Raw genomic sequence first — 20,677 nt, forward strand, 5'->3', positions numbered from 1 at the left:
CTAGACAGAATCTAGATATTCCACAAGGGAATTACAGGTATTTTCTTATAACAGTGCTTAAGTGGTTTTGAAACTACAGTACTGTAGGTACATTTGACGAGGAGGGGGAGGAGGAAGCAGCGTCCATCTGCCATAAGGGCGTAGTAGAGCCTCCATGTACAGGAGCAGAGTCTGCCCCTGAGCACGGGCCGAGGGGGAAGGACTGGGCGAGCGTCGCCGTTCGAGCGCGGCCGAAGACAACTCAGGAGCCTCTTCCCTCCGCAGACAACAGAGCGGCGCTCGGAGCATGCGCGCCCAAGCGTTCGAACGCCGAGGGGGTGGTGCTTCCGGCGTGGGCGGGGCCTGCCCTGAGAGAGGAAGGAAGGAGGAAGCCGCCATCTTGTTGTCGCGTCGCCGCCGCCGCCGCCATAGTCCGGAGCAGACCCACCGAGTGACGGGCTAGGAGATAGGCCGACACCCGGAGCGGGAGACCGAGCGCAGCAAGGCAGGCGCGAAAGAAGGGAAGAAATAAAGAAAGGAAGGAAGGAGGAAGGAGAGAGCGAGCGAGCAGGCAGCAGGGCCGGTGAGGCGCTTCCCCTCTGTGAGGCGCGGGGGCGGCAGAAGATGGGGCGCGCGCGTGCGTAGCTGGGCCTGGGATCGGGGCCTCCCTTTTCCTCCTCACACGCCCCTCAGCGACCAGGGAGCGGGGAGAAAGCGGGGCAGCCGGCCGACGGGCCTCGGCTTATGGGGTCGGCGGGTGCCCGGTGAGGCCCGACGAAGCTACCCCTGCTGAGGGACGGGCGGCGGCGGCTTTGTCGGCCTTCAGGCCGCGCCCCCTCCCCTTCCTTTCTTCCCTCTGCTTCTCGGTCCAGGAAAGCGCGCGGAGGCCCCGGCAGTCGCAGCAGTTTCCCTTAAAAGCGGCGCTCTGCGGGTAAAGGGTTCTTGGAGTGCGCCGGGTGGAGGCTGTGGCCCCGCGGGATTCTGGCCTAGGTCTTGGTGGCTGCTCACTTGTCCAGCCAGGAACGGAGGGTGTGGAGCTGGTTCCCCACCCCCTTCCCTTTCTCAAAACCCCCCTCCGCTTTGCCGACACATAATCGAAATGGGGAAAGGGTGAGGGGAGAGAAAGAGACGCCCTGGAACTCTTGTTCCTTCCTCGGAGGGAAGCTGAAGGGCCTGGAAACCTCCTTCGTAATGAAAACGTTGCAGCCCCGCCCCCCAAAAAAAATCCAAAAGGGGGAAATGATCTTAGTGTTATAGCCAACTGGCTTCTACACGGAGTAGACTCACTGAAGTTGATGGATATAATTTAGCCATGCCTATTCATTTCACTGGGCCCCTTCTGAGTATGAATAGTAATGGATGCAAGCCATAATATGCAGCTTCGCTCCGTAGCCTGGCTGTGGAGAAAAATGTTTTTAAAGCTGCTATTTCTAACACCAAAATTTTCGGTTGTTTTTTTCAGGGTAGCAGGCCCTTTATTTTCATTTGTGGCAGCTGGTCAGTCTTAAGAAACGGGGGTGGGGGGGTGTCTTCTGACCAGTGCTGTAGTTCCAGCAGGGGTTAGGGGGTTGCTTTGTGGGTCTTTTGTGATTCTCTGCCTTGGGCGTATTGAGATGCGGTTGGGGGAATGTATTACGCTCACGCACATAGTGACATTTTGGCCTGGGAATTTCTGGACTTGCCATTTTGGAAGAAATAGTAAATTAGTTCCTCAAATCACAACACTTGCAAAAGGAGGAATGCAGACTTTATTGAGTACACTTTTGTATAATCAAGCTTATATCAGCTACACTCTTGAGCGCTTGCAAGCACTTTGGGGATTGCTCAGGGAGGCCTAGAGTGGTTTTATCTTAGTCACTTTTCAGCAGAGTAGTAAGAAAGCTAGCTACACTGCAATATCAGTAACACAAACATTTCAGAGGCCTCCCAGCAGCTTCTGTTTAGTTTTCTGGTGGTCTGCAGCCTCTCCTGAGTGACTATACTTTTGTAACATATTCTCAGAGGAACAGTTGAGTTTTGAGGGTACATACCCTTCTCTTTACATGTAACTTCAATACCAAGACTTCAGCATGTGCCATCCTTAAAGAGGCTTTGCTCTGGAATCTTTGTAAGCCTGTAAGATGCATCTGGCAAACTTCACCTTATTTCCAGTCAGGTGGCTTTAGCTGAAGAGGTGCTCTGCAATTCAGAAGCCAAACTTCCTGCTTGGAGCGCTTGCTTGTGTCTGTGAAGTGCCATAGTTAGAGCTCCTTTCCCTTAACATGATTTGCAAGCATGTTTTGGGGCCACTAATTCTATATGTGCACAGGAAAGGGCTTTTCAAAGTCACCCTTTCATAAAAATTGGAGGGGGGACTTGTCACTGTCCCCATACTGTGTGCCTCTATTTCATTTCCAAAACAAGTTCCCCTTTAGAAGTTTTTTTAAAAGGCAGCACACCAGTGTGCAGACTTCATTTGCAGCAATATTTTCAGCAGATAGGAGGTAGTGTAATAAAAACAATACTGAAAAGAAGAAGACAGTACATTCAGGATATTAAGAAATTTTTTTGTAGTTTTAGTAAGAGTTTTGGAAACAAAGTTTAGAGAGCTTATGGCTAGTTTATTAACAAAGACAATACACCATCTGTACTGGCATCCTTTTGCAATGCAGAGTTGCTGGGGAACTAGTGGGAGTCTTTTTGGATGTGTATCAAATTTTCTCATTTCCAGAGGTGTTCCTATGTTAGTCTGTTGCAGCAAAAATGAGTTTTACAGAACCCTCATGACACTAGGTCAGATCCATCAGGAGACAAAGGATTCTCTTTTCTCTCCACCCCCTACAGCCCCCACCGGCCCCAGAGGGTCCTTCAATGTTTGCAGTTGCCCAAGTGAAAGTCCCGTTGCCACAGTTGGGATATCACTGTAAAAAAAAATTATTACTTGGTGGATTAGAGTCCACTTCATCAGATAAAGTAAGTTTGTTCTCAGTGGGCAAATTTATATACATCTGGGTGTAGAGAGAGAAATGAGAGAGAAATGTAAACAATGAGGTCAGATAGAAAGGAATGCAGAAAGCCTAGTAAGTGAAAATTGCATTAAAGTTTAAAACGTCATAAAATTACATAAAATAAGCAGGGTGATCATGATGATAACTTGTTATTTTACTTTAATGTAATTTTCTGGCTTTATTTTTTGTTTTATTTCTATCTCATCTCAATATTTATATTTCTCTTTTTTCCCTCATGTGTATATATATCCACCAACCCGGGAGCACACTCAGTGCGTTTGAAGGGGGCCCTAGTCCATCAAGGCTTGTGTCATAAGAAATTTGTTAAGTCTTTAAGGCACCACAAGACTGTTCACATTGGGGGTTTTTCCTTATCAGTAGTCTATTAGTAAAATAGTTCTCCTAATCTGTCTGCATCATTGAGGACATCCTTCCAACTGGTATAGCTTGCAGCAAATAATTAGAAATACTAACACTATTATCTTATCTTTTTCAGATTGAAGTGAGTGGTTTTTGGATAGAACTCAAGTTTGTCAGAAGACTTTTTTTTTTTAAGAGAGTTGTTCCACAGTGCAAGTTTCTGCTTTACTCTTGAGTGACTTTACAGGTGCTTGCCTGCGTTGCAATAAAAGACTCATATATTGAGCAGGACCTTATTTATCTCTTCATCTTGGAGAGTCTAATAAACTATTACAGTTTCTGTACTCACAAAGTTTTGAAGTTGAAAAAGACATCTTTATAAAGCAAAACATGAGTACAGCCAGAACAGAGAACCCTGTTATAATGGGTCTCTCCAGTCAAAATGGACAGCTGAGGGGCCCCGTAAAACCCACTGGTGGCCCAGGAGGCGGGGGAACACAGGCTCAGCAACAGATGAACCAGCTGAAACATCCCAACACAATCAATAACGGCACTCAGCAGCAAGCACAGAGCATGGCCTCCACTATCAAGTGAGTACTTGCCAAACTACTCAGCAGCCATGTTGGTGCTTAAAGGATGACCTCCAGAGTTCTTCGTGTGGGCCTGTTTTGCCAACTGGAGCAGTACTTGATGCCAAGCCTTAACTGCCATCCTTTCTGTTCTGTTAGTTTCATGCATTCTAATTGTTGATCATGAAATGCCCTCATGTGTTTGTACAGAAAACCCAGTGTTTCCATTGTTAATGAGATTGACAAAATCCACTTTGGTTGTGCTAGGCTCTGAGCACTTTGGACTCCATAGCTGCATTAATCAGACCTTAACTAGTGTACTGTGTCAGGTTCTGGGTGCTATACTTTAAGGAGGATGCAGGCAAATGAAAATGATTTAGAGGAGAGCAACAAAGCTGATCAGCCTTATGTAAAGGGAGTCATATGAAGGATGGCTGAAAAACTGAGTGTGAATGCCCTGGAGGAAAGCCTAAGTGCTAACATGACAGCACTCTTCACATACCTGCCCCAGAGGACAGGATTAGGTCTAAGGAGCTTAAGTTACAGGTGGATAGATTTTGGTTGAAAATGAGGAGAGCCCTCTTGATGGTTCTAGCATCAAACAGGGAGGTGGGCTATAATTCCTACAAATCACCCTTCACCTCTCTGATTCTGTGGAGCTTCAACGATTTCAGCAAATAGTTAATTGGGATTCTTGTACTTCATTGCTTAATGTGTATTTGTATCCATCAATGCACATGGTGCTTTAGAGAACCCTGAGAAGCTTATAATAATAATTAAGCATGTTAAACATATTAATAACATATGGTTTACACAATAATTCAGTATATGTAACTGCAGAAAAGCTTTCCTAATCAGAGAAGCCTTTGACTACTTCTCTGAGTAGCCTAGGCTCCTTGATCCAATAGCAAATTGCTGCAAGCACAGAAACACTATTGAGAGAGCTGTATTAATAATTGAGGCCAGCTACCCCAGAGAACGCAGGGACGCGGGTGGCGCTGTGGGCTAAAGCCTCAGCGCCTAGGGCTTGCCGATCGTAAGGTCGGCGGTTCGAATCCCCGCGGCGGGGTGCGCTCCCGCTGCTCGGTCCCAGCGCCTGCCCACTAGCAGTTCGAAAGCACCCCCGGGGGCAAGTAGATAAATAGGTACCGCTTACCAGCGGGAAGGTAAACGGCGTTCCGTGTGCGGCTCTGGCTCGCCAGAGCAGCGTTGTCACGCTGGCCACGTGACCCGGAAGTGTCTGCGGACAGCGCTGGCCCCCGGCCAATAGATGTGAGATGGGCGCACAAACCCCAGAGTCTGTCAAGACTGGCCCGTTCGGGCAGGGGTACCTTTACCTTTACCCCAGAGAACAGTGAAACCCACAATCTCAGGAATATTGGACTTGTGCCTTAGAGGTAAGAACCATCATACTGATATTCACCTGGAAACAAGCTCATTGGCTACCAGAGGACTTACTCAGAATTGGTGTTGTGTATTCCCAGTAGCTGACATTGGTGATTATACTGGTGGCTGCATTTGTGATGGACTGAAGTTTCTGCATCATCTTCAAGGTCGGCTACACATAGCTGCTTATTGGAAGAGTGAGGCTTCCAGACTTGCATAACAGTGGCAAGGCTACTTGCCCCCTGCCTTATTGGTTGAAACTGTTGAAATGTACTGCTGTCCGTAACTTCCACCTAAGAGTCCAGGAGGAAACTCCAGCAATTAACTTATTTCAGGAGTGTGACCCCACTCAGAGCAAACAGTTCCATCTCTTCTCCAGTTATGAGATTACCTACTATGAGCATCTGTCTTGTCTGGACAAAGTTTGATATTGACCCTCATCTTGATCATTACTGACTTCAGGCAGTCATTTAAGAATTATCTTATCTGGTTAAGATAGGAAAGGAATAGAAACTGGGTAATCTCTCCCAGTGGTTTCCTGTTTTGTATTAATATGGTGGGACAAAAGAGATACATGCAAGACCCCATAAGAGAGCTTCTGCAGGAAAGAAAAGCCCTTCATTATAATCACCTGTAATTGCCAGATAGGGCAGTAATGGAAGACCGCAAAGTGGTCTCCCCAGTACTTTTTTCTGGGGGAGATGCAGGGCTACGCATACCCCTAAACATTTTGTGAATCTTTGTACTTTTGTCCATTTAATGTATTTTTCCTAATTTGAACTATAAAATGGTGGTTTTCTTGAGTCAAAATGAGAGTACTCCATAACATTTTTGTTTTAAAAAAAAAGCACTGGGTCTCCTTATTCACAAAACGTGTAGCACTTCCAGAAAGATGCCATAATCATTAGTTACAAAAACTGCCGAGAAGTTCAAGAGCATTATTGGAGTTATGCTCCCCATGTCTCTTACTGGAAGTCATCAGCTATGGTGATTAAGGCAGTCTGCCTGAAACCACAGCCAGAAGCCAGTTTGATATGGACCTAGATAGACAGCTCCTTATCTATAGTTCACTCAACCACTTTGGCTATTAGGAATATTGGCCTAAAATTTCTTAGTTTATGGTAATCGGGGAATTTTTTTTAAAGTGGTCTCACTATAGAATTTTTTGGTTTAGATGAAAGGCATCTTTCCCCTAATGAAGAATTGACTATATTATGAATTGATTATAGTGTTTATTAAATCTCTTTAGACAACTTTTATGGAAAGACCCAAGACAAAATACATGGCTTTCAAAATTTAAAACCATAATTAAAACAGTTGTCCATAAAAATAACAAAATCAACAGTGGCAGAAAACGCTTAAAGAAGAGATATTTATTAATGTGCTGTCAAATGCACACGGTGTAGAAGGTTTTTACCTGGCACCATATAAATACAGCAATTTCTGTGCCAGGTGAGCTTTGGGAGAATATTACCGAGGTGCAGAACCATCACTGAAGAAGCCTTCCATGAACATTTATTGGAGCTGACCAAATAGATTCACGTCAATAGGCACCTTCTACAAACATAGGCAGCTAATGTGGTTGGGTTAGACTTGTAGCCTGATCATCTGGCTGCTGCATTCTTTATTAATTGCCATTTCTGCACCTATGTTCAGCAAAAATCAAACAACTTCTTGGTTTTTAATACAATTTCAGGTGCTTGCTTAACATTTATTGGGTACTTGACTGCATAATGAAGGCTTTGGATCATATGTCAGAAGAACTTTGCGTCTTGAAACACAGACTAAGGTGGTGCACTGTCGGTCTAGGGAATCTTGTCTTGCTTAGTTAGTAGCTAGATTAAATTTGCCACTATTTCAATTAACTAATTCTGACAAGTTTTCTATTTTGCATCTGCCACATGCATAATGTAAGTACAGTATATGGACCTCATCTGACATAGCTGCACAGTATAGATTTCACACCATTTTAATTGTCATGCCTTCCCAAAGTGTCCTGGAAATTGTAGTTTGGCGTGTGCTGAATATTTTCCATTGCAGAGCTCTTGTTCCCTTCACAGTCCTATGAGAGAAGATGGCTATTATATGAATTTAAGCCTTGGGGTACATTTGAGGAAGCATTAGTTTTTCTTTTGTCATGTTCTCTGGTTTGCATTTCTGGCTCTGTGGTACTCTCAGTCTAGAGTGGAATGGTGCATCCTATCAGCGGCTGACTAAGTCTTATTTTCTCACTTCAGACCTGGCGATGACTGGAAGAAGACTTTAAAACTCCCTCCAAAAGATCTGAGAATTAAAACTTCGGTAAGGAGTTCCTAAACCTAGAAAGCATGCAAATATTGGGCTTTAAATATAATTGAGGGAGGTGTGTAGGTGTTTGGACTAAAAAAGGTAAAGGGACCCCTGACCGTTAAGTCCAGTCACAGACAACTCTGGGGTTGCGGCGCTCGTCTCGCTTTACTGACCGAGGGAGCCAGCGTTTTGTCCGCAGACAGCTTCTGGGTCATGTGGCCAGCATGACAAAGCTGCTTCTGGCGAACCAGAGCAGTGCATGAAAACACTGTTTACCTTCCCACCAGAGCAGTACATATTTATCTACTTGCACTTTGACGTGCTGTACTAATCACATTAGGGGACGCGGGTGGCGCTGTGGGTAAAACCTCAGCGCCTAGGACTTGCCGATCGCATGGTCGACGGTTCGGATCCCCGCGGCGGGGTGCGCTCCCGCCATTCGGTCCCAGCGCCTGCCAACCTAGCAGTTCGAAAGCACCCCCGGGTGCAAGTAGATAAATAGCGACCGCTTACCAGCGGGAAGGTAAACGGCGTTCCGTGTGCTGCGCTGGCTCGCCAGATGCAGCTTGTCACGCTGGCCACGTGACCCAGAAGTGTTTGCGGACAGCTCTGGCTTCCGGCCTATAGAATGAGATGAGCGCACAACCCTAGAGTCTGACAAGACTGGCCCGTGCAGGCAGGGGTACCTTTACCTTTACCTTTTACTAATCACATTGGCTGGGTAGAATGGACCGAAGGGCTTGTGCATGCAAGCAAGAACATCTTTTAGTACATATTCTCCATGATGAGCAAATGAACAAGAAGCCAAGGAAGCTGCCTTACACTGTTGATCTGTCTTTCTGAGTAGTTTCTACACTGGCTGGAAGCAGCTGTCCAAGCTTCCAGGAAGGGGTCTCCTCGGCCCTATCTATAGAATGCCAGGGATTGAACTTGGGAGCTTGTACATGCAAAGGAGGTGGTGTCCCACTGAAGTATCACTCTGCTACCTGCTTTTATCTGGTACTGAAATTAAATGTGTGAGAGGGCATGAGCTGACTGTTCTATTTTGCTTGTTCAGGATGTGACATCCACAAAAGGAAATGAATTTGAAGATTACTGCCTGAAACGGGAGTTGCTGATGGGAATTTTTGAAATGGGCTGGGAAAAACCATCTCCGATTCAGGTTGGTTTGTGTGACAGGAGCAGATGTAAGGTGCTTACCTGGTGAATGAAAATTCAGCTGGTAGAGGACTTTTTGAGCTGGATGGTGCATGATATGGTACTTTAGATTCCTGTTGCGCAAGATGCTTTATTTTGCCATGTTGCTTTCACTGGCACTCTGGCAATATCTAATAGATCAAACTTTATCTAGCTGCTGTGTGGATAACAGAGGCTCCTCCCTCACCCATGTATGTCCAGAGTTCAGGAACATTATTGTTCAATACAGTTAATGCGGAATTTTTCCTGCTTGAGTCATTCTTTTTTAGCAGTTATAAACTTCTTATAGCTGACCAACTAGGAGGAAAGCCATTATTTTCTCAATAGGCCATTGGTGTCGCAATAGCCTGAAAAATATTTATGTAGATTCTGTATTAAATTGTTTGTGCATCCAGTCCTTGGCTGTATGGAGGGCAACAGGGAGAAATCTTGACTCGTTGCTTTTTCTGTGACTGTTTTACTGGAGGACGGGGCTCCTGTGCTTTGACTTTGGTTCATCCTGAAAACTGTATATCATCTGAAGAAACTGGAAGCAGCTATCTCTGCCCATTTTTGAAGAGGAAAAAAAACCCCTAGCTAGTTAGTTACCTGTTAGTCACCATACTGACAGGGTGAGAGCCCCTCTGTAGCTTCTATCACTCTGCTTGTGAGAGGTCCAGTTCATGATGGTAGACTTCTTGCTTGGGTGGCGTGGTCATGCATGGAAGATATGTGCTTATTTGCCCTAGGGTCTTAACTAATGCTACATTAGCTCCAGTGCATTTCCCCCCCACCCTTTGCTCCCAGTAGAGGCAAGCATTGTGTTTTCTTATGCTGATCCTTGTTATTTCTTTTAAGGAGGAGAGCATTCCCATTGCTTTGTCTGGGAGGGATATCTTGGCTAGAGCTAAGAATGGAACCGGAAAGAGCGGCGCCTACCTCATTCCCTTACTTGAACGGCTTGACTTAAAGAAGGATAACATACAAGGTGAGTTGAAGATAGGAAATAAGTAAGCCCCATGAGAACTTTGTCCAGATCTTTAAATTTCACCCATGGCTGTGTTGAATCCCTTACTATCTTTAACTTCCCACTTCACAGATGTCAGGAAAACAAAGCATTAGACAGACTTTCTCAAGGTTGATAATGCTGCTTTATCCCTGCATGTTCAACAACACCACTTTAACCTTTAGCAGCACCTGTTAAGAAGGCTGTTCCCTTGATTTACAGCACACTTTTACAGGAAGTAAAATTTGAAGGGTTGAACTGCAAACTTGCCCACCCCAGAGTCGTGAAACAGTTGCTGAGATTTTCTCTGCATTGTAGAGATAAAATGCTTGAGAGTAGATTTAGTTGATGAAAATTACAGTGGGATGCAATTAAGTGTTTCTTGTTACAGTATGCTCCCGCCAGCTAAGAACATAACTTATTTTCTGAATCAGTCTGTCTTTAGTCCAATATTCTTGGTCCAACTGGATGCCTCAGGGAAGCTCATTTGCATACCAGGCAAGAGGGTGATAGACAGCCCCCAATATTTGTTGCTTAGAAATAATTGCTTCTGGACTAGGTGAAACTTCCTTTATTGAAGCTCTCTGAGCTAGTGACTTAAGACCACCACGTTAGTGAATTCAATCAATTAATTGTTCATTTTGTTAATAACTTTTATGTCCTGAGCTTGCTGCCAACTTGTTTCATTGATCTTTGTAGTCTAGGTTTTTAGATGTTTGAAGAAAAATTCTCTTTCCATTGCCTCTGTTTACAATTAACACTTTTATTGTATCTCTGTATAAGCTGGTAAGAACAATGGGATTTTTGAAAGTCTTGTGTTGAGCTCTTAAAGGGTACAATATATGAATGCAAAAATCCTTGGTCTGCCCTGAATATTCTTCTTTCTTGCAGCAATGGTGATTGTTCCCACACGAGAACTTGCCCTGCAGGTCAGTCAGATCTGCATCCAGGTCAGCAAACATATGGGAGGGGCCAAAGTGATGGCAACCACAGGAGGAACCAACCTGCGTGATGACATAATGAGGCTTGATGATACAGGTAGGATATCTTGTGATGCTGAAGTGTAGAGCCCTGGATGCCCTACGTGGCACCTGACTGTTTAGTTTCAGACTTCCATAATTCAAGTTGCAGCTCATCTCTGTGTGCTTCTGTGTTTTTGCAGTGCATGTGGTGATAGCTACGCCAGGGAGGATTCTGGATCTCATCAAGAAAGGAGTAGCAAAGGTGGACCATGTCCAGATGATTGTTCTAGATGAGGTAATACTAGCGTTGCCAGACTCTGGAATCTGTTCTTTGCAAGTTAAAGTAGCAGCACGTGGCAAACCCTTTTCCTTGAAATGCATTTTGAAATCAGGCCTGTATATCCTGGTACCCTTGCAATGGATGATTCTTCTGCTTAAAAGGGGTAGGGGCTGCATGGAAAAATAAGGTCAAGTTGATTCTGGTTAAGGGCTGGGAAACATTAATGTCTTTAGTGGCTGGGGAAACCCAGCCAGATGGGCGGGGTAGAAATAATAAATTATTATTATTAAATTATTATTTAGGCAGGCATGTTAAAGTGAAGCTAGAACTCTTATTTGGAACTACAGTAGTTGTAAAGACAGACCAGTAAAGATCTCTGAACGTTGAGCAAGCTTTTATATGTTGCATGAAGACTCCAGTGTTAAATTGGTCCACTTGTATTTGCAGGCAGACAAGCTGCTGTCCCAAGATTTTGTTCAAATAATGGAGGACATTATTCTCACGCTACCTAAAAATAGACAGATCTTGCTATACTCAGCCACTTTCCCTTTAAGTGTACAGAAGTTTATGGTAAGTGCAGCATTGATTATTTTCTTGGACTGTTGGCACTTGCTACAACATTTGATAAATCCCTCTTTTCTGAGTGACAGGAAATGTCAAATGTCAAAATGCCCAAATGTCAAAATGCTTCTCTTTCAGAATTCCCACTTGCAGAAACCTTATGAGATTAACTTGATGGAAGAGCTGACACTGAAGGGAGTTACTCAGTACTATGCCTACGTAACTGAGCGCCAAAAAGTTCATTGTCTCAACACACTATTCTCCAGGGTAAGCTGTGATAGACCAAGTCATATAACTAAACAGTAAACTAAATAAAAGCCGTTCATCTAGAAAGCACAGGTCTGAAGACTCCTGGAGAGGAAATGAGGGTTTACATGGTGGCCTCCTCTAATATAGTCCAAATGAAAAGCTGTGTTTGCGTATCTGCACCCTATCCCCCATAATTTTTCCCGTAGAATAGAACTCTGAATGAGAAATTGTCATTTAAGAGGTTATACATAGCTGTAGGCTTCATGTTCTGGATTGTTCTGAAGCTACATTTCTTTCCTGAGTTGGGGCTTAAGTTGTGAGGGGCTCAGGAACTATGCTGAACTGAACCAGCCGCACCACTTGTTCATCTTGCAGCTGGTAACTCTTTTTACCAGAACCATTAGAACTACTTTGAACCACCTTTCCTAGCCTGATGCTATCCAGATGTTTTGAACATCCAACTCCTATCAGCCTCAGCCAGGGGAGGATGATACATGGTTATGTGTGGGAAGTGTTTGTGCAGTTTATAAATGAGATGCTTTGTTGTGATAGTTTTGTCTTTTTAAAAAGATTAATTGCCTTGGAATTTTCAGACATTGAACACTTTGTATTTGTATTTAGCTCCAAATCAACCAATCAATCATCTTCTGCAACTCTTCCCAACGGGTTGAACTACTAGCTAAGAAAATTTCCCAGCTGGGGTATTCGTGCTTCTATATCCATGCAAAGATGAGACAGGTCAGTATGAAGTTAAAAATTAACAAGCATCTATAGGATTTTAATGCAACTTGGTTCCTGATACTAAGGGTTGGGGGGGGGGCAGATGAGGAGATGTTTCCTTCTTGCTGTATGACACATTCAAATACTCTCTGGAACCACCTTTAGTTATGTTACTACTACTCGTATGGCACCGAAGTATGCCAGTGTTTGAAGAGATTTCGTTCAGTTCTTAAATGAGAGTCAGATTGGTACTGGCACAATGGAGGGCTAAACAGATGGCTAAATTAAGATAGAATTGGGGTAACCTAGTGTGAAAGTGGAAGACAGGAACTGTGGCCCCAAATATAGCACTTCAGACTTGCAATATCTGGTGCAGCAGTTATCCTGCAGTAAGTTGTGCTTTGTGGCATGAATTGTGCAAACTGTTGTTTTCTTGCTGTTTCTCTGGAGATTCCCAGCTGCTTGGTCTCTCAACATCAGGGGATGTTTTGGTGAATAATCTCTTCCTGTTTCTTACCAGGAGCACCGCAATCGTGTGTTCCACGATTTCCGGAATGGCTTATGCCGCAATCTTGTTTGCACTGGTGAGTACCCCTTTTGTTTTCTCTCTGGCTCATGTCTCAAGCCTAGTGACTATTCAATATCAAATTGAAAGTAGACTTAGAATATCTTCTCTGTGCTTCCATTTTGGAAATTCATTAAGCACCTTCAGTCAAATAGGAGAATGCAAGAGAGGGGTATGGGCATTATTATGAATGGACGTAAGAATGAATAAGGGTGAAAGCAGTTTGGATAACCTCCCCCAGCTTCTTGTTGGTTTAGTAGTTATCCTTGAAGAGCATTCGCAACTGAATGGTGCAACAGTTTGAGTAACCAAGAAACGCTTTGTCCAGGTTCTGAATTTTCTTGGTTGGGAAAAGTTAGCTATGGGACAACTGTGTATTGTTCATCATAAATATCTGTGTGGCTGTGAAGGGTCCTTCAGGGTTAGTCCTTTAAAGAATCCTGCAGCTCTTGAGGCTAAAGGAAAAACTTAGTGTAAAATTAGTTGTGTCTTGGTTTCCTGTCCTGCTAATGCCTGTTGGCAGACCATCTTACCACTTCTTGGTTGAGGAGGGCTGTCCTTGTCACTTTAGTCAAATTATCTAAACTGAAAACTTCATTTTTCAGATCTGTTTACCCGAGGTATTGATATCCAAGCTGTGAATGTTGTGATAAACTTTGATTTTCCAAAGCTGGCAGAAACGTATCTCCACCGTATTGGCAGATCAGGTGAGAAAGCTGTGCAGTGAAGAATGACAGCTTATTTGGTAGCTTCTCGCCAAATACTGCTCAGTGAGCAAGCAGCAGCCAACTTTGACTTTGCCCTTCATGTTGGAGACCATGGTCAGATTAGGGTTCTGTTGGTGCACCAGCCACCCCTCTGTTAATCAGAGCTGATGTCATCAAGCTCTTTTCCTTTGAAAAAAACAATCCGTGAGCAATATTGCCCTTATTCAATCATTTATTTCTGCACAGCTCAGATTGCATAGAGAGAGGGGAGATGGGACCATGTGGGTCATCCCTCCACTGATACTACCCATGTGTTGGGGAACATGTAGGCTTCTCTTCCTTCAAACCTTTCTACAATATGTGGACAGCATGGGGTGAAACATAATGGCAGGGGTGAAGCTAATGTGTGGGGCATCACTATCGCTTATCCAGCGATCTTGATTCAGAGGAAGTTAAACCAGGGGTAGCTGTCATGATACCTCCAGATGATGTTGGACTGCAGCCTCCATCATCCTTGACCATTGGACATGCTGGGTGGAGCTGGTGGAAGTTGGGAGTCCCACAAAATCCAGCAGGCCTCATGCTTTCTATCCCAGAGTTTAAACAGAGAAGCCCTATTGAGTTCCCATCATCTATGCAGTCTCCTAACCTCCTGGTGCACTTTACAGAGGGCCGCCCTTGAAAACTCAGCTGGCGTAGTTGCAGTTCACCTGGTGTGGTAGTGGGTTGACACAGATGCATTCTCTGCAGCAGCTTTGTTGACTGCCAGTTTGATTAGGAGCACAATGCAGTGCACAGTGTAGTCCTACTCAGGCCAGGTTCTGCATGATTCTGTGAACCATACTCCCTGTGATCCTACCCCAACCCATTACACTCTGAGAATGGGCACCTTTTCAAGAAGAGCTGGGGGGAATATTCTGAAGCAGGCTTCCCCCTCCCCCATCGGGAATGTTGGTTGCTCACTGAAGGTTTGAGGAAGCTTTGCACGGGAATAACCTAATCTTTCTTCTTGTTTCAATTGCTATGCAGCAATTAGTTCCACAAATAGAAAGTTATTATCTATCTATTGTAGATAGCAACATATTTCATATGATATATATATACGTAATCTGTTTGGATTGAACAAGAAAAACAACATGCAAATAGCTTTATTACAGAGATCAAAATGTGAGTGGGCTAGCCTTGCTTGATTCTTAACTTTGTACTTCACCCCTCCTCACAGGGGAATAGTAAAATGCCCTTTTATTATTTTTGTTGAAAGTTGAAAATACTAGAATAAATGGGGATGTGAAACTTGAAAGTTCAGCTATACAGGGTGTGGGGAGGAGAACTGGGTGGCCTTTGAGTCTTGCGCTGGGGTTGAACAGTCTTCAGCACTGCTGCTGAACCAGCCATGCATTAACTGACAAGGGACAAAAGCTGCTGCAAGCCTGAGGATTTTCTCAACTTATGTCAGCCGATTTCTCTCCTTAAAGGTCGATTTGGCCACCTTGGGCTAGCCATCAACTTGATCACCTATGATGATCGGTTCAACCTGAAGAGTATTGAGGAACAGCTGGGTACAGAAATCAAGCCCATCCCCAGTAACATTGACAAGAGCCTGTATGTGGCAGAATACCACAGTGAGCCTGTAGAAGATGAAAAACCTTAACTGCTGCGTACGTATTTGATTTGGGGGCTGAAGGGAGATGCAGGCTGAATTAGACTGTCCAGTCACTTCTGGAGAGGTGGCTGAATAGGTCACTTACCTGTCCTATGCATGCCTGTGCAAAGCAATGCTACTTGTCTCCGCACTTTGCACTTATTAGTTGTTAATTCCCTATATTTATGAGGTCTGATAAGAATTTATAGCTTGGTCATAAGGATCACTGCTTTCTTGTGGCTTTTGGACTTGTGGAGTGTCAGAGTGAGCAAATTTTCTACTTGACTCTTGGATGTACACCTTTCAAAGAGCTTGGGGGCAAGTTTACTATTTCCCCCCCAAACAGTGGCTAGAGATAATTTTCTTTCTCAGGCTCCATTAGTGGCTGTGAGAACAAATTGAGGGGCAGCTGATAGAAATAAGGGGATGTACCGTATTTTTCGCTCTATAACACGCACCCGACCATAACACGCACGTAGTTTTTAGAGGAGGAAAATCCGTAGGCATGCCACCCGTAGGCATTCCCTCCATAACACGCACAGACATTTCCCCTTACTTTCTAGGAGGAAAAAAGTGAGTGTTATGGTGCAAAAAATACGGTAGTTCAGTGGTAGAGGATCTGCTTTGCATGCAGAAGGTCCCAGGTTCAGTCCCCAGGGAAGGAGTAGGTAAAGACGCCTGAACTGAAACTTTGAAGAAGTGCTGCCAGTCAGTACTGAGTTACATAAGACCACTGGTCTGCCTTAGTATAAGGCAACTTCCTATATTGTTGACATCCTTCTGTCTTGAGAGACAATGGAGTGCACCTTCCTGGGTGAAGTCAAACCGCTGGAGAATCACAGCACCTGCTGTGGCTGCAGAGACGTGTACAGTTGTTGGGTGCCTAAGTTGTTGATGTGTGTGTGTAAACAATTTCTCACCTGTAATGGAGTGTACATGTGCTCTTGCAGGAGTTTAAGGATGTCTTCCTATCAAAGGGCATTCCTATAGCTCGAAGAATGTACAAAAGAATAATAGAATTGTAGAGATGGAAGGGACTAAAATATTCAAGCTTCTTGATTAAGAAGTAGCAGGGATTTTTTTTGTAAATCATTTTTCAAAATACAAATAATTCTTCTTAAAAGTATACACAGAAAAATATTATGCAGGAGGCAAAAAGATTATGCATGGGGAGCTAACCAAGAAGCATCTTTCCTTCTATTTATGCTGCCTGGCTTTGAGCTGTAATCGCAGCTTTTGCCTACACACCCTATAGCAAAAGTGTCAGCTTTCAATGCATTTTGTGTGATACTAATGTGGGTGTTTCTTCTTCCTTTCTAGGCTTTGCTTAAACACAAAAGCTTAAAGCCCTTTGATCCGGATATGTGATACATTGTTTCTTTCGGGATGCCCTTCTCTTTGTGGGTTTTTCATCTATTGTTTTTGGAACTATGAAGATTAAAGAGCTGAGTTTTTTTCCGTTTTTTTTTTTAAATCTGGCTGTGAGGATGGAAGCAGAAAATAGGAAGGAAATACCTTTGTTTTTCCCACATGTTTGCACTGTGTGCTGACTGAACATTAGTTGCACTAACTGCTGGTTTTAATTTCTTTCTTTGTGGTGGAGAAGAAGAACTCTGAAAAGAGAAGACTCCCAAATTCAAGCTTGACTCTGCAATTTCAGATTCACCCACAGCCGCCTGATTGAGTGCATTTCAACTTCTCCCTGGCTCCTCATCTGTCTTTTAAGCTAAAGAGCTTGTTACTTATTTGTGCAAAGTGCCTTATGCTATGAGACCATTCAGAATATCACCTTTCAGATACAGCCCAAGGAGTCATTTTGGTTCAGGTCAAAGTCTCTCTCCCCACCTCCACTCCCTTCCCCTCTCGCACACATGCTGGGCCGGGAGGTGACACTTGTCAGTAATACTTTTTTTTTTTGTTCAACTTTTTTTTTTTAAATGGAGGAGTTGAGATGCAGATGCAGTTCACCCACTCTGTAAATACGTGTATTTAAACAAAAGAACCCGGACCACCTGGGTTGATTTGAGTGCAACATCGACACCCCAGGAGGAAAGAGCCACTTGCCACCCACCTGCAATATGGAGCCATCCGAAAAGCCCTCCTTGTGCTCTTGTAGAACACTACAGACTGGTTTCCGTGAGTCTCCGTTGGTGGTCACAGCACTTGCTAGGTAGACTTGTCTCAGAGCCGTGGTGTTCTTTCCTTTCTGAAGTGTGTTCCACAGAAAATTGGATGTGTATACTTGTATAAACTCTGTAAATATGTGTTTTTTTCTGTTATGGGTTCATATATAACTTTCTTTTTTCTTTTTTCCTGTTTTGATGAAGTTTGCTGGGGTTAAAGGGATTATAGATAGATCTTGACAGCAGCTAAAGGTGAGAGGGGCTCAGTTTTCTGCAACACTACTCCATGCCAAGCACTACGACTTCAGACCTGGAAGAGATCAGGGGGTGGGGTAGAAGTGTGTCTGGGGAGCCCTTTTGGAGGCACACCTGGATTCCTGCCTACAAGAAACTCCAGGAAGGTGGCATCTGTGCTGGAGGGGGCACAGTCCTCCTTTGCCTTCTTGCAAGATAGAAAAGGACATGCAAAGTGTGGATTTGGGACTAAAAAGAGCAAAAACTGTTGGCCAATTCCAGAGTTCTCTTGGATTGCGTTGCCTCTTTCGACTTCTTTTTGACTTTGTCTCAAGCCTGTCTGCCTAGAGACTGGAGCAGGCCAGGGCAAGCCCCTCCTTGCCCCTGCCCAAGCCTTTGCTCTCCTCTCCCCTCTCTGCTGCAGGTGGCCCGCATGCCTTGATTACGACAGGCAAAAGCTTTAGGTCCAAGTAGTGTTGCTTTAAATTGTGCCCCTCCCAATATGCTTGATGTTTGGCCTGATCTGCAGGCAAAAGGAGTGAGTAAACTCGACCTGTAAACTTCTTAAGAATTCCCTTCCAGCCTGACCAGCAACAGGCTGCCAGGAGGCACCAGGGCAAGCAGAGACCCTCTTTGCTCAGACATAGCCAGAAGCTGCACTTGCCACACCATCCTGCTTTCTTGCCCCAAGGAGCTAAGTTACCCTGATTTCTCCCACGATGGAAAATGACAACCTTACCCAGCCTACTGCTTAGAGGTCTGTGCTTAGAACCAGGTGCTTCCTGGCAACACCTTTCAAAGTGAAAATGTTTTGTCTAGTAACTCCACAGTAACGTAGCAGAAGCTGCACTAAAGTATAGCTCCACTGCTGGGGACTTTACTGCAGCTGCATCAGACTGGCAAGTACTCTGTGTGGGGTGGGAGGGGGGGAGGGATGCTTTGTGGGTGGGAAATTCTGACCAAAAGCAAAATCTTGCTCTTCTGCTGCAGCCAGTCTTCTGTCTTCCTAGCAGAGGAGGGAAGGGGGTCATTTTAGTGCAAAGGTGACAAGTGTGCAGGAATCTAGAACCTCGTAGGAGCATGCACACCTGACATGGTGCCATGAGTTGAGGTGGCCCCCATGCCCTGTGCCATGCTCAGCCGGTCACTCTTGAAGCACAGCATTTTTAAATGGAAAGTATTACTTTAAATGTGGCCTCCTAGCAGGGGAGCAGCATTTGCCTAGATTCTTGAGCGCCAATCTTGGGTGGCTTTTGTTGGGTCAGAAAGCCACTTGGTGCTGGTTGGAAGCCCTCTCTAGGGCATAGAGGGACATGTAAATGGAAAGATGCTCCAGATATTGACTAGGTAGACCCTGGTCTCCCTCCCATTTCCCCCTCTTAATCTGAACAGAAACCCTGAAGATTATGGGCTTGTGTTCCTAAATTGGCAATGTAGCTCCATTAATATTCATTGTGGCAGCCTCGAGCAATCTATTTTATGTTGTTCCGGCTGGGTCCAAAGAGAATAAAACACTGATGTACCTTGTGGCTGGCTTATCCCCCTGGATTGTGCAAGGAGTAACCAATCTACATGATAAATCCCCCCAGAGCTGGACTGGGGCAAAGCCAGGCTTGGGATACTTCAGTGTGTTCTTTCCAGAATGCCTGGCACTCGCCAGAGATTGCCCATGAGGGTGGGTGGGGGTGGGTAGGTCTTATTTGCCCTTTTTTTTTTTTTTGAAAAAAAAGATATATCTAGAATGAGATGGGAGCATCTTTCCTTCACCTGCTTTTGTGTCTGTTGTGGAGCTGGATGAGATCATGTAAACAGGACACAAAGGCAGACGTGCTAACATCGGGCATCTCATTCTTATTTTTTATTTTTATTTTATTTTGGGGTTGGGTTTACCTACACAGGACTCGTGGACTGCTGCCAGTGAAGGGAGGCCTTGTGCGGCTTCTGGTGCATGGCAGTGTCTTTGCCACAGTGTGCCATTGTTGCCAGCAGTAGGCTGACCTATGCTGCTGGTGCCAAGCATGCCGTGGGTTTGGGGGGCACAGCTACCATTTCTTCCCTGGCAGAATATGGAAAGGGTCATCCCAAGTGGGAGCACGCTAGATCTGCTGTGACATTTGTGATGCGCCTCTGCTATGCCAGGACCTCCCTTTTGGCAGCATTCCAGAGTTCTGTGCAGGGGGTGGGGGGTGGGGTGGGATGCAGAAATATACAAAGATAACGGCTCTGCTGTGTCTTAACCAGGAATTGTGGGGAGGGGGTATCTGGAAGAAAAATTAGTCTCTATTCCCCTTATTGAAACAAAACTGGAAAACGTCAGGGGGAGGGATGTTTTGTTTTCAGTTCAAGCAACATTGTATTTCATTAGTCCTCGGTCCAGGCCATGTTCACTGTGAACATTGGGGACTAGAATTTGGAAACGGGATGGGGTGGGGCGGGAGGGAAGATAAAACATTTTTTTGAACTGGTAACTGGCAAATGTCCAGTAGAGCTCATGTTTTTGGTTTGATATGTGTCTGTGCACACAAGTATGTAATAGAAGGCTGACCATATCTGTGTCAGAGGGCAGAAGTGATGGATGATAAAAGCCTGACTTACTTTTCAAGAGAGAATTAGCTCAATAAAAGCTCACTGGGATTCAAGCTTGCCGTTTCAGTTTCTTTCTTCGTCCGGTGGGGGTGGTTTACTTTTGTGGGGTGGTGAGATCATTTAAGTCCAGGGAAGATGTGATGCATAGGCTTCTCTACAGGACCTTGGCAGCAAACTACCCCCCTCAACTGCCGCCACCAATTTGCCTTGTGCCAATACTGTCTAAGCCAGGCCCAGAGGAACTGGCACCTGCTTCTGGTCTAGCTGAACACTTCTCAGCAAGCCCGGCTGGTAGA

At 44.7% G+C, this 20,677-nt stretch overlaps 1 protein-coding gene across 1 annotated transcript; it reads left to right on the forward strand.

The window, feature by feature from the left end:
* Positions 1–347: 347 nt before the first annotated feature.
* DDX6 (DEAD-box helicase 6) lies at positions 348–20,434 on the forward strand. Its single transcript, XM_082200188.1, has 14 exons — positions 348–562; positions 3,463–3,916; positions 7,519–7,582; positions 8,628–8,732; positions 9,605–9,734; positions 10,644–10,790; positions 10,915–11,009; positions 11,442–11,564; positions 11,694–11,822; positions 12,426–12,542; positions 13,045–13,108; positions 13,695–13,796; positions 15,272–15,454; positions 16,759–20,434. The coding sequence occupies exons 2-13, from the start codon at positions 3,717–3,719 to the stop codon at positions 15,445–15,447; spliced, it is 1,452 nt and encodes a 483-aa protein (XP_082056314.1). The 5' UTR covers positions 348–562; positions 3,463–3,716; the 3' UTR covers positions 15,448–15,454; positions 16,759–20,434.
* The last annotated feature ends 243 nt before the right edge of the window (positions 20,435–20,677 follow it).

Source organism: Podarcis vaucheri (assembly GCF_965113315.1).
Source record: "Podarcis vaucheri genome assembly, chromosome: 15".
Classification (NCBI taxonomy): Eukaryota; Metazoa; Chordata; class Lepidosauria; order Squamata; family Lacertidae; genus Podarcis; species Podarcis vaucheri.

Bases quoted from the DNA above. Each gene is read 5' to 3' on its own strand.
- DDX6 (XM_082200188.1), top strand. From the start codon at position 3,717: ATGAGTACAGCCAGAACAGAGAACCCTGTTATAATGGGTCTCTCCAGT. The intron at 11,565-11,693 runs GTAAGTGCAGCA...CTTCTCTTTCAG, and splicing joins TAAGTGTACAGAAGTTTATG to AATTCCCACTTGCAGAAACC. The intron at 13,797-15,271 runs GTGAGAAAGCTG...CTCTCCTTAAAG, and splicing joins CCACCGTATTGGCAGATCAG to GTCGATTTGGCCACCTTGGG.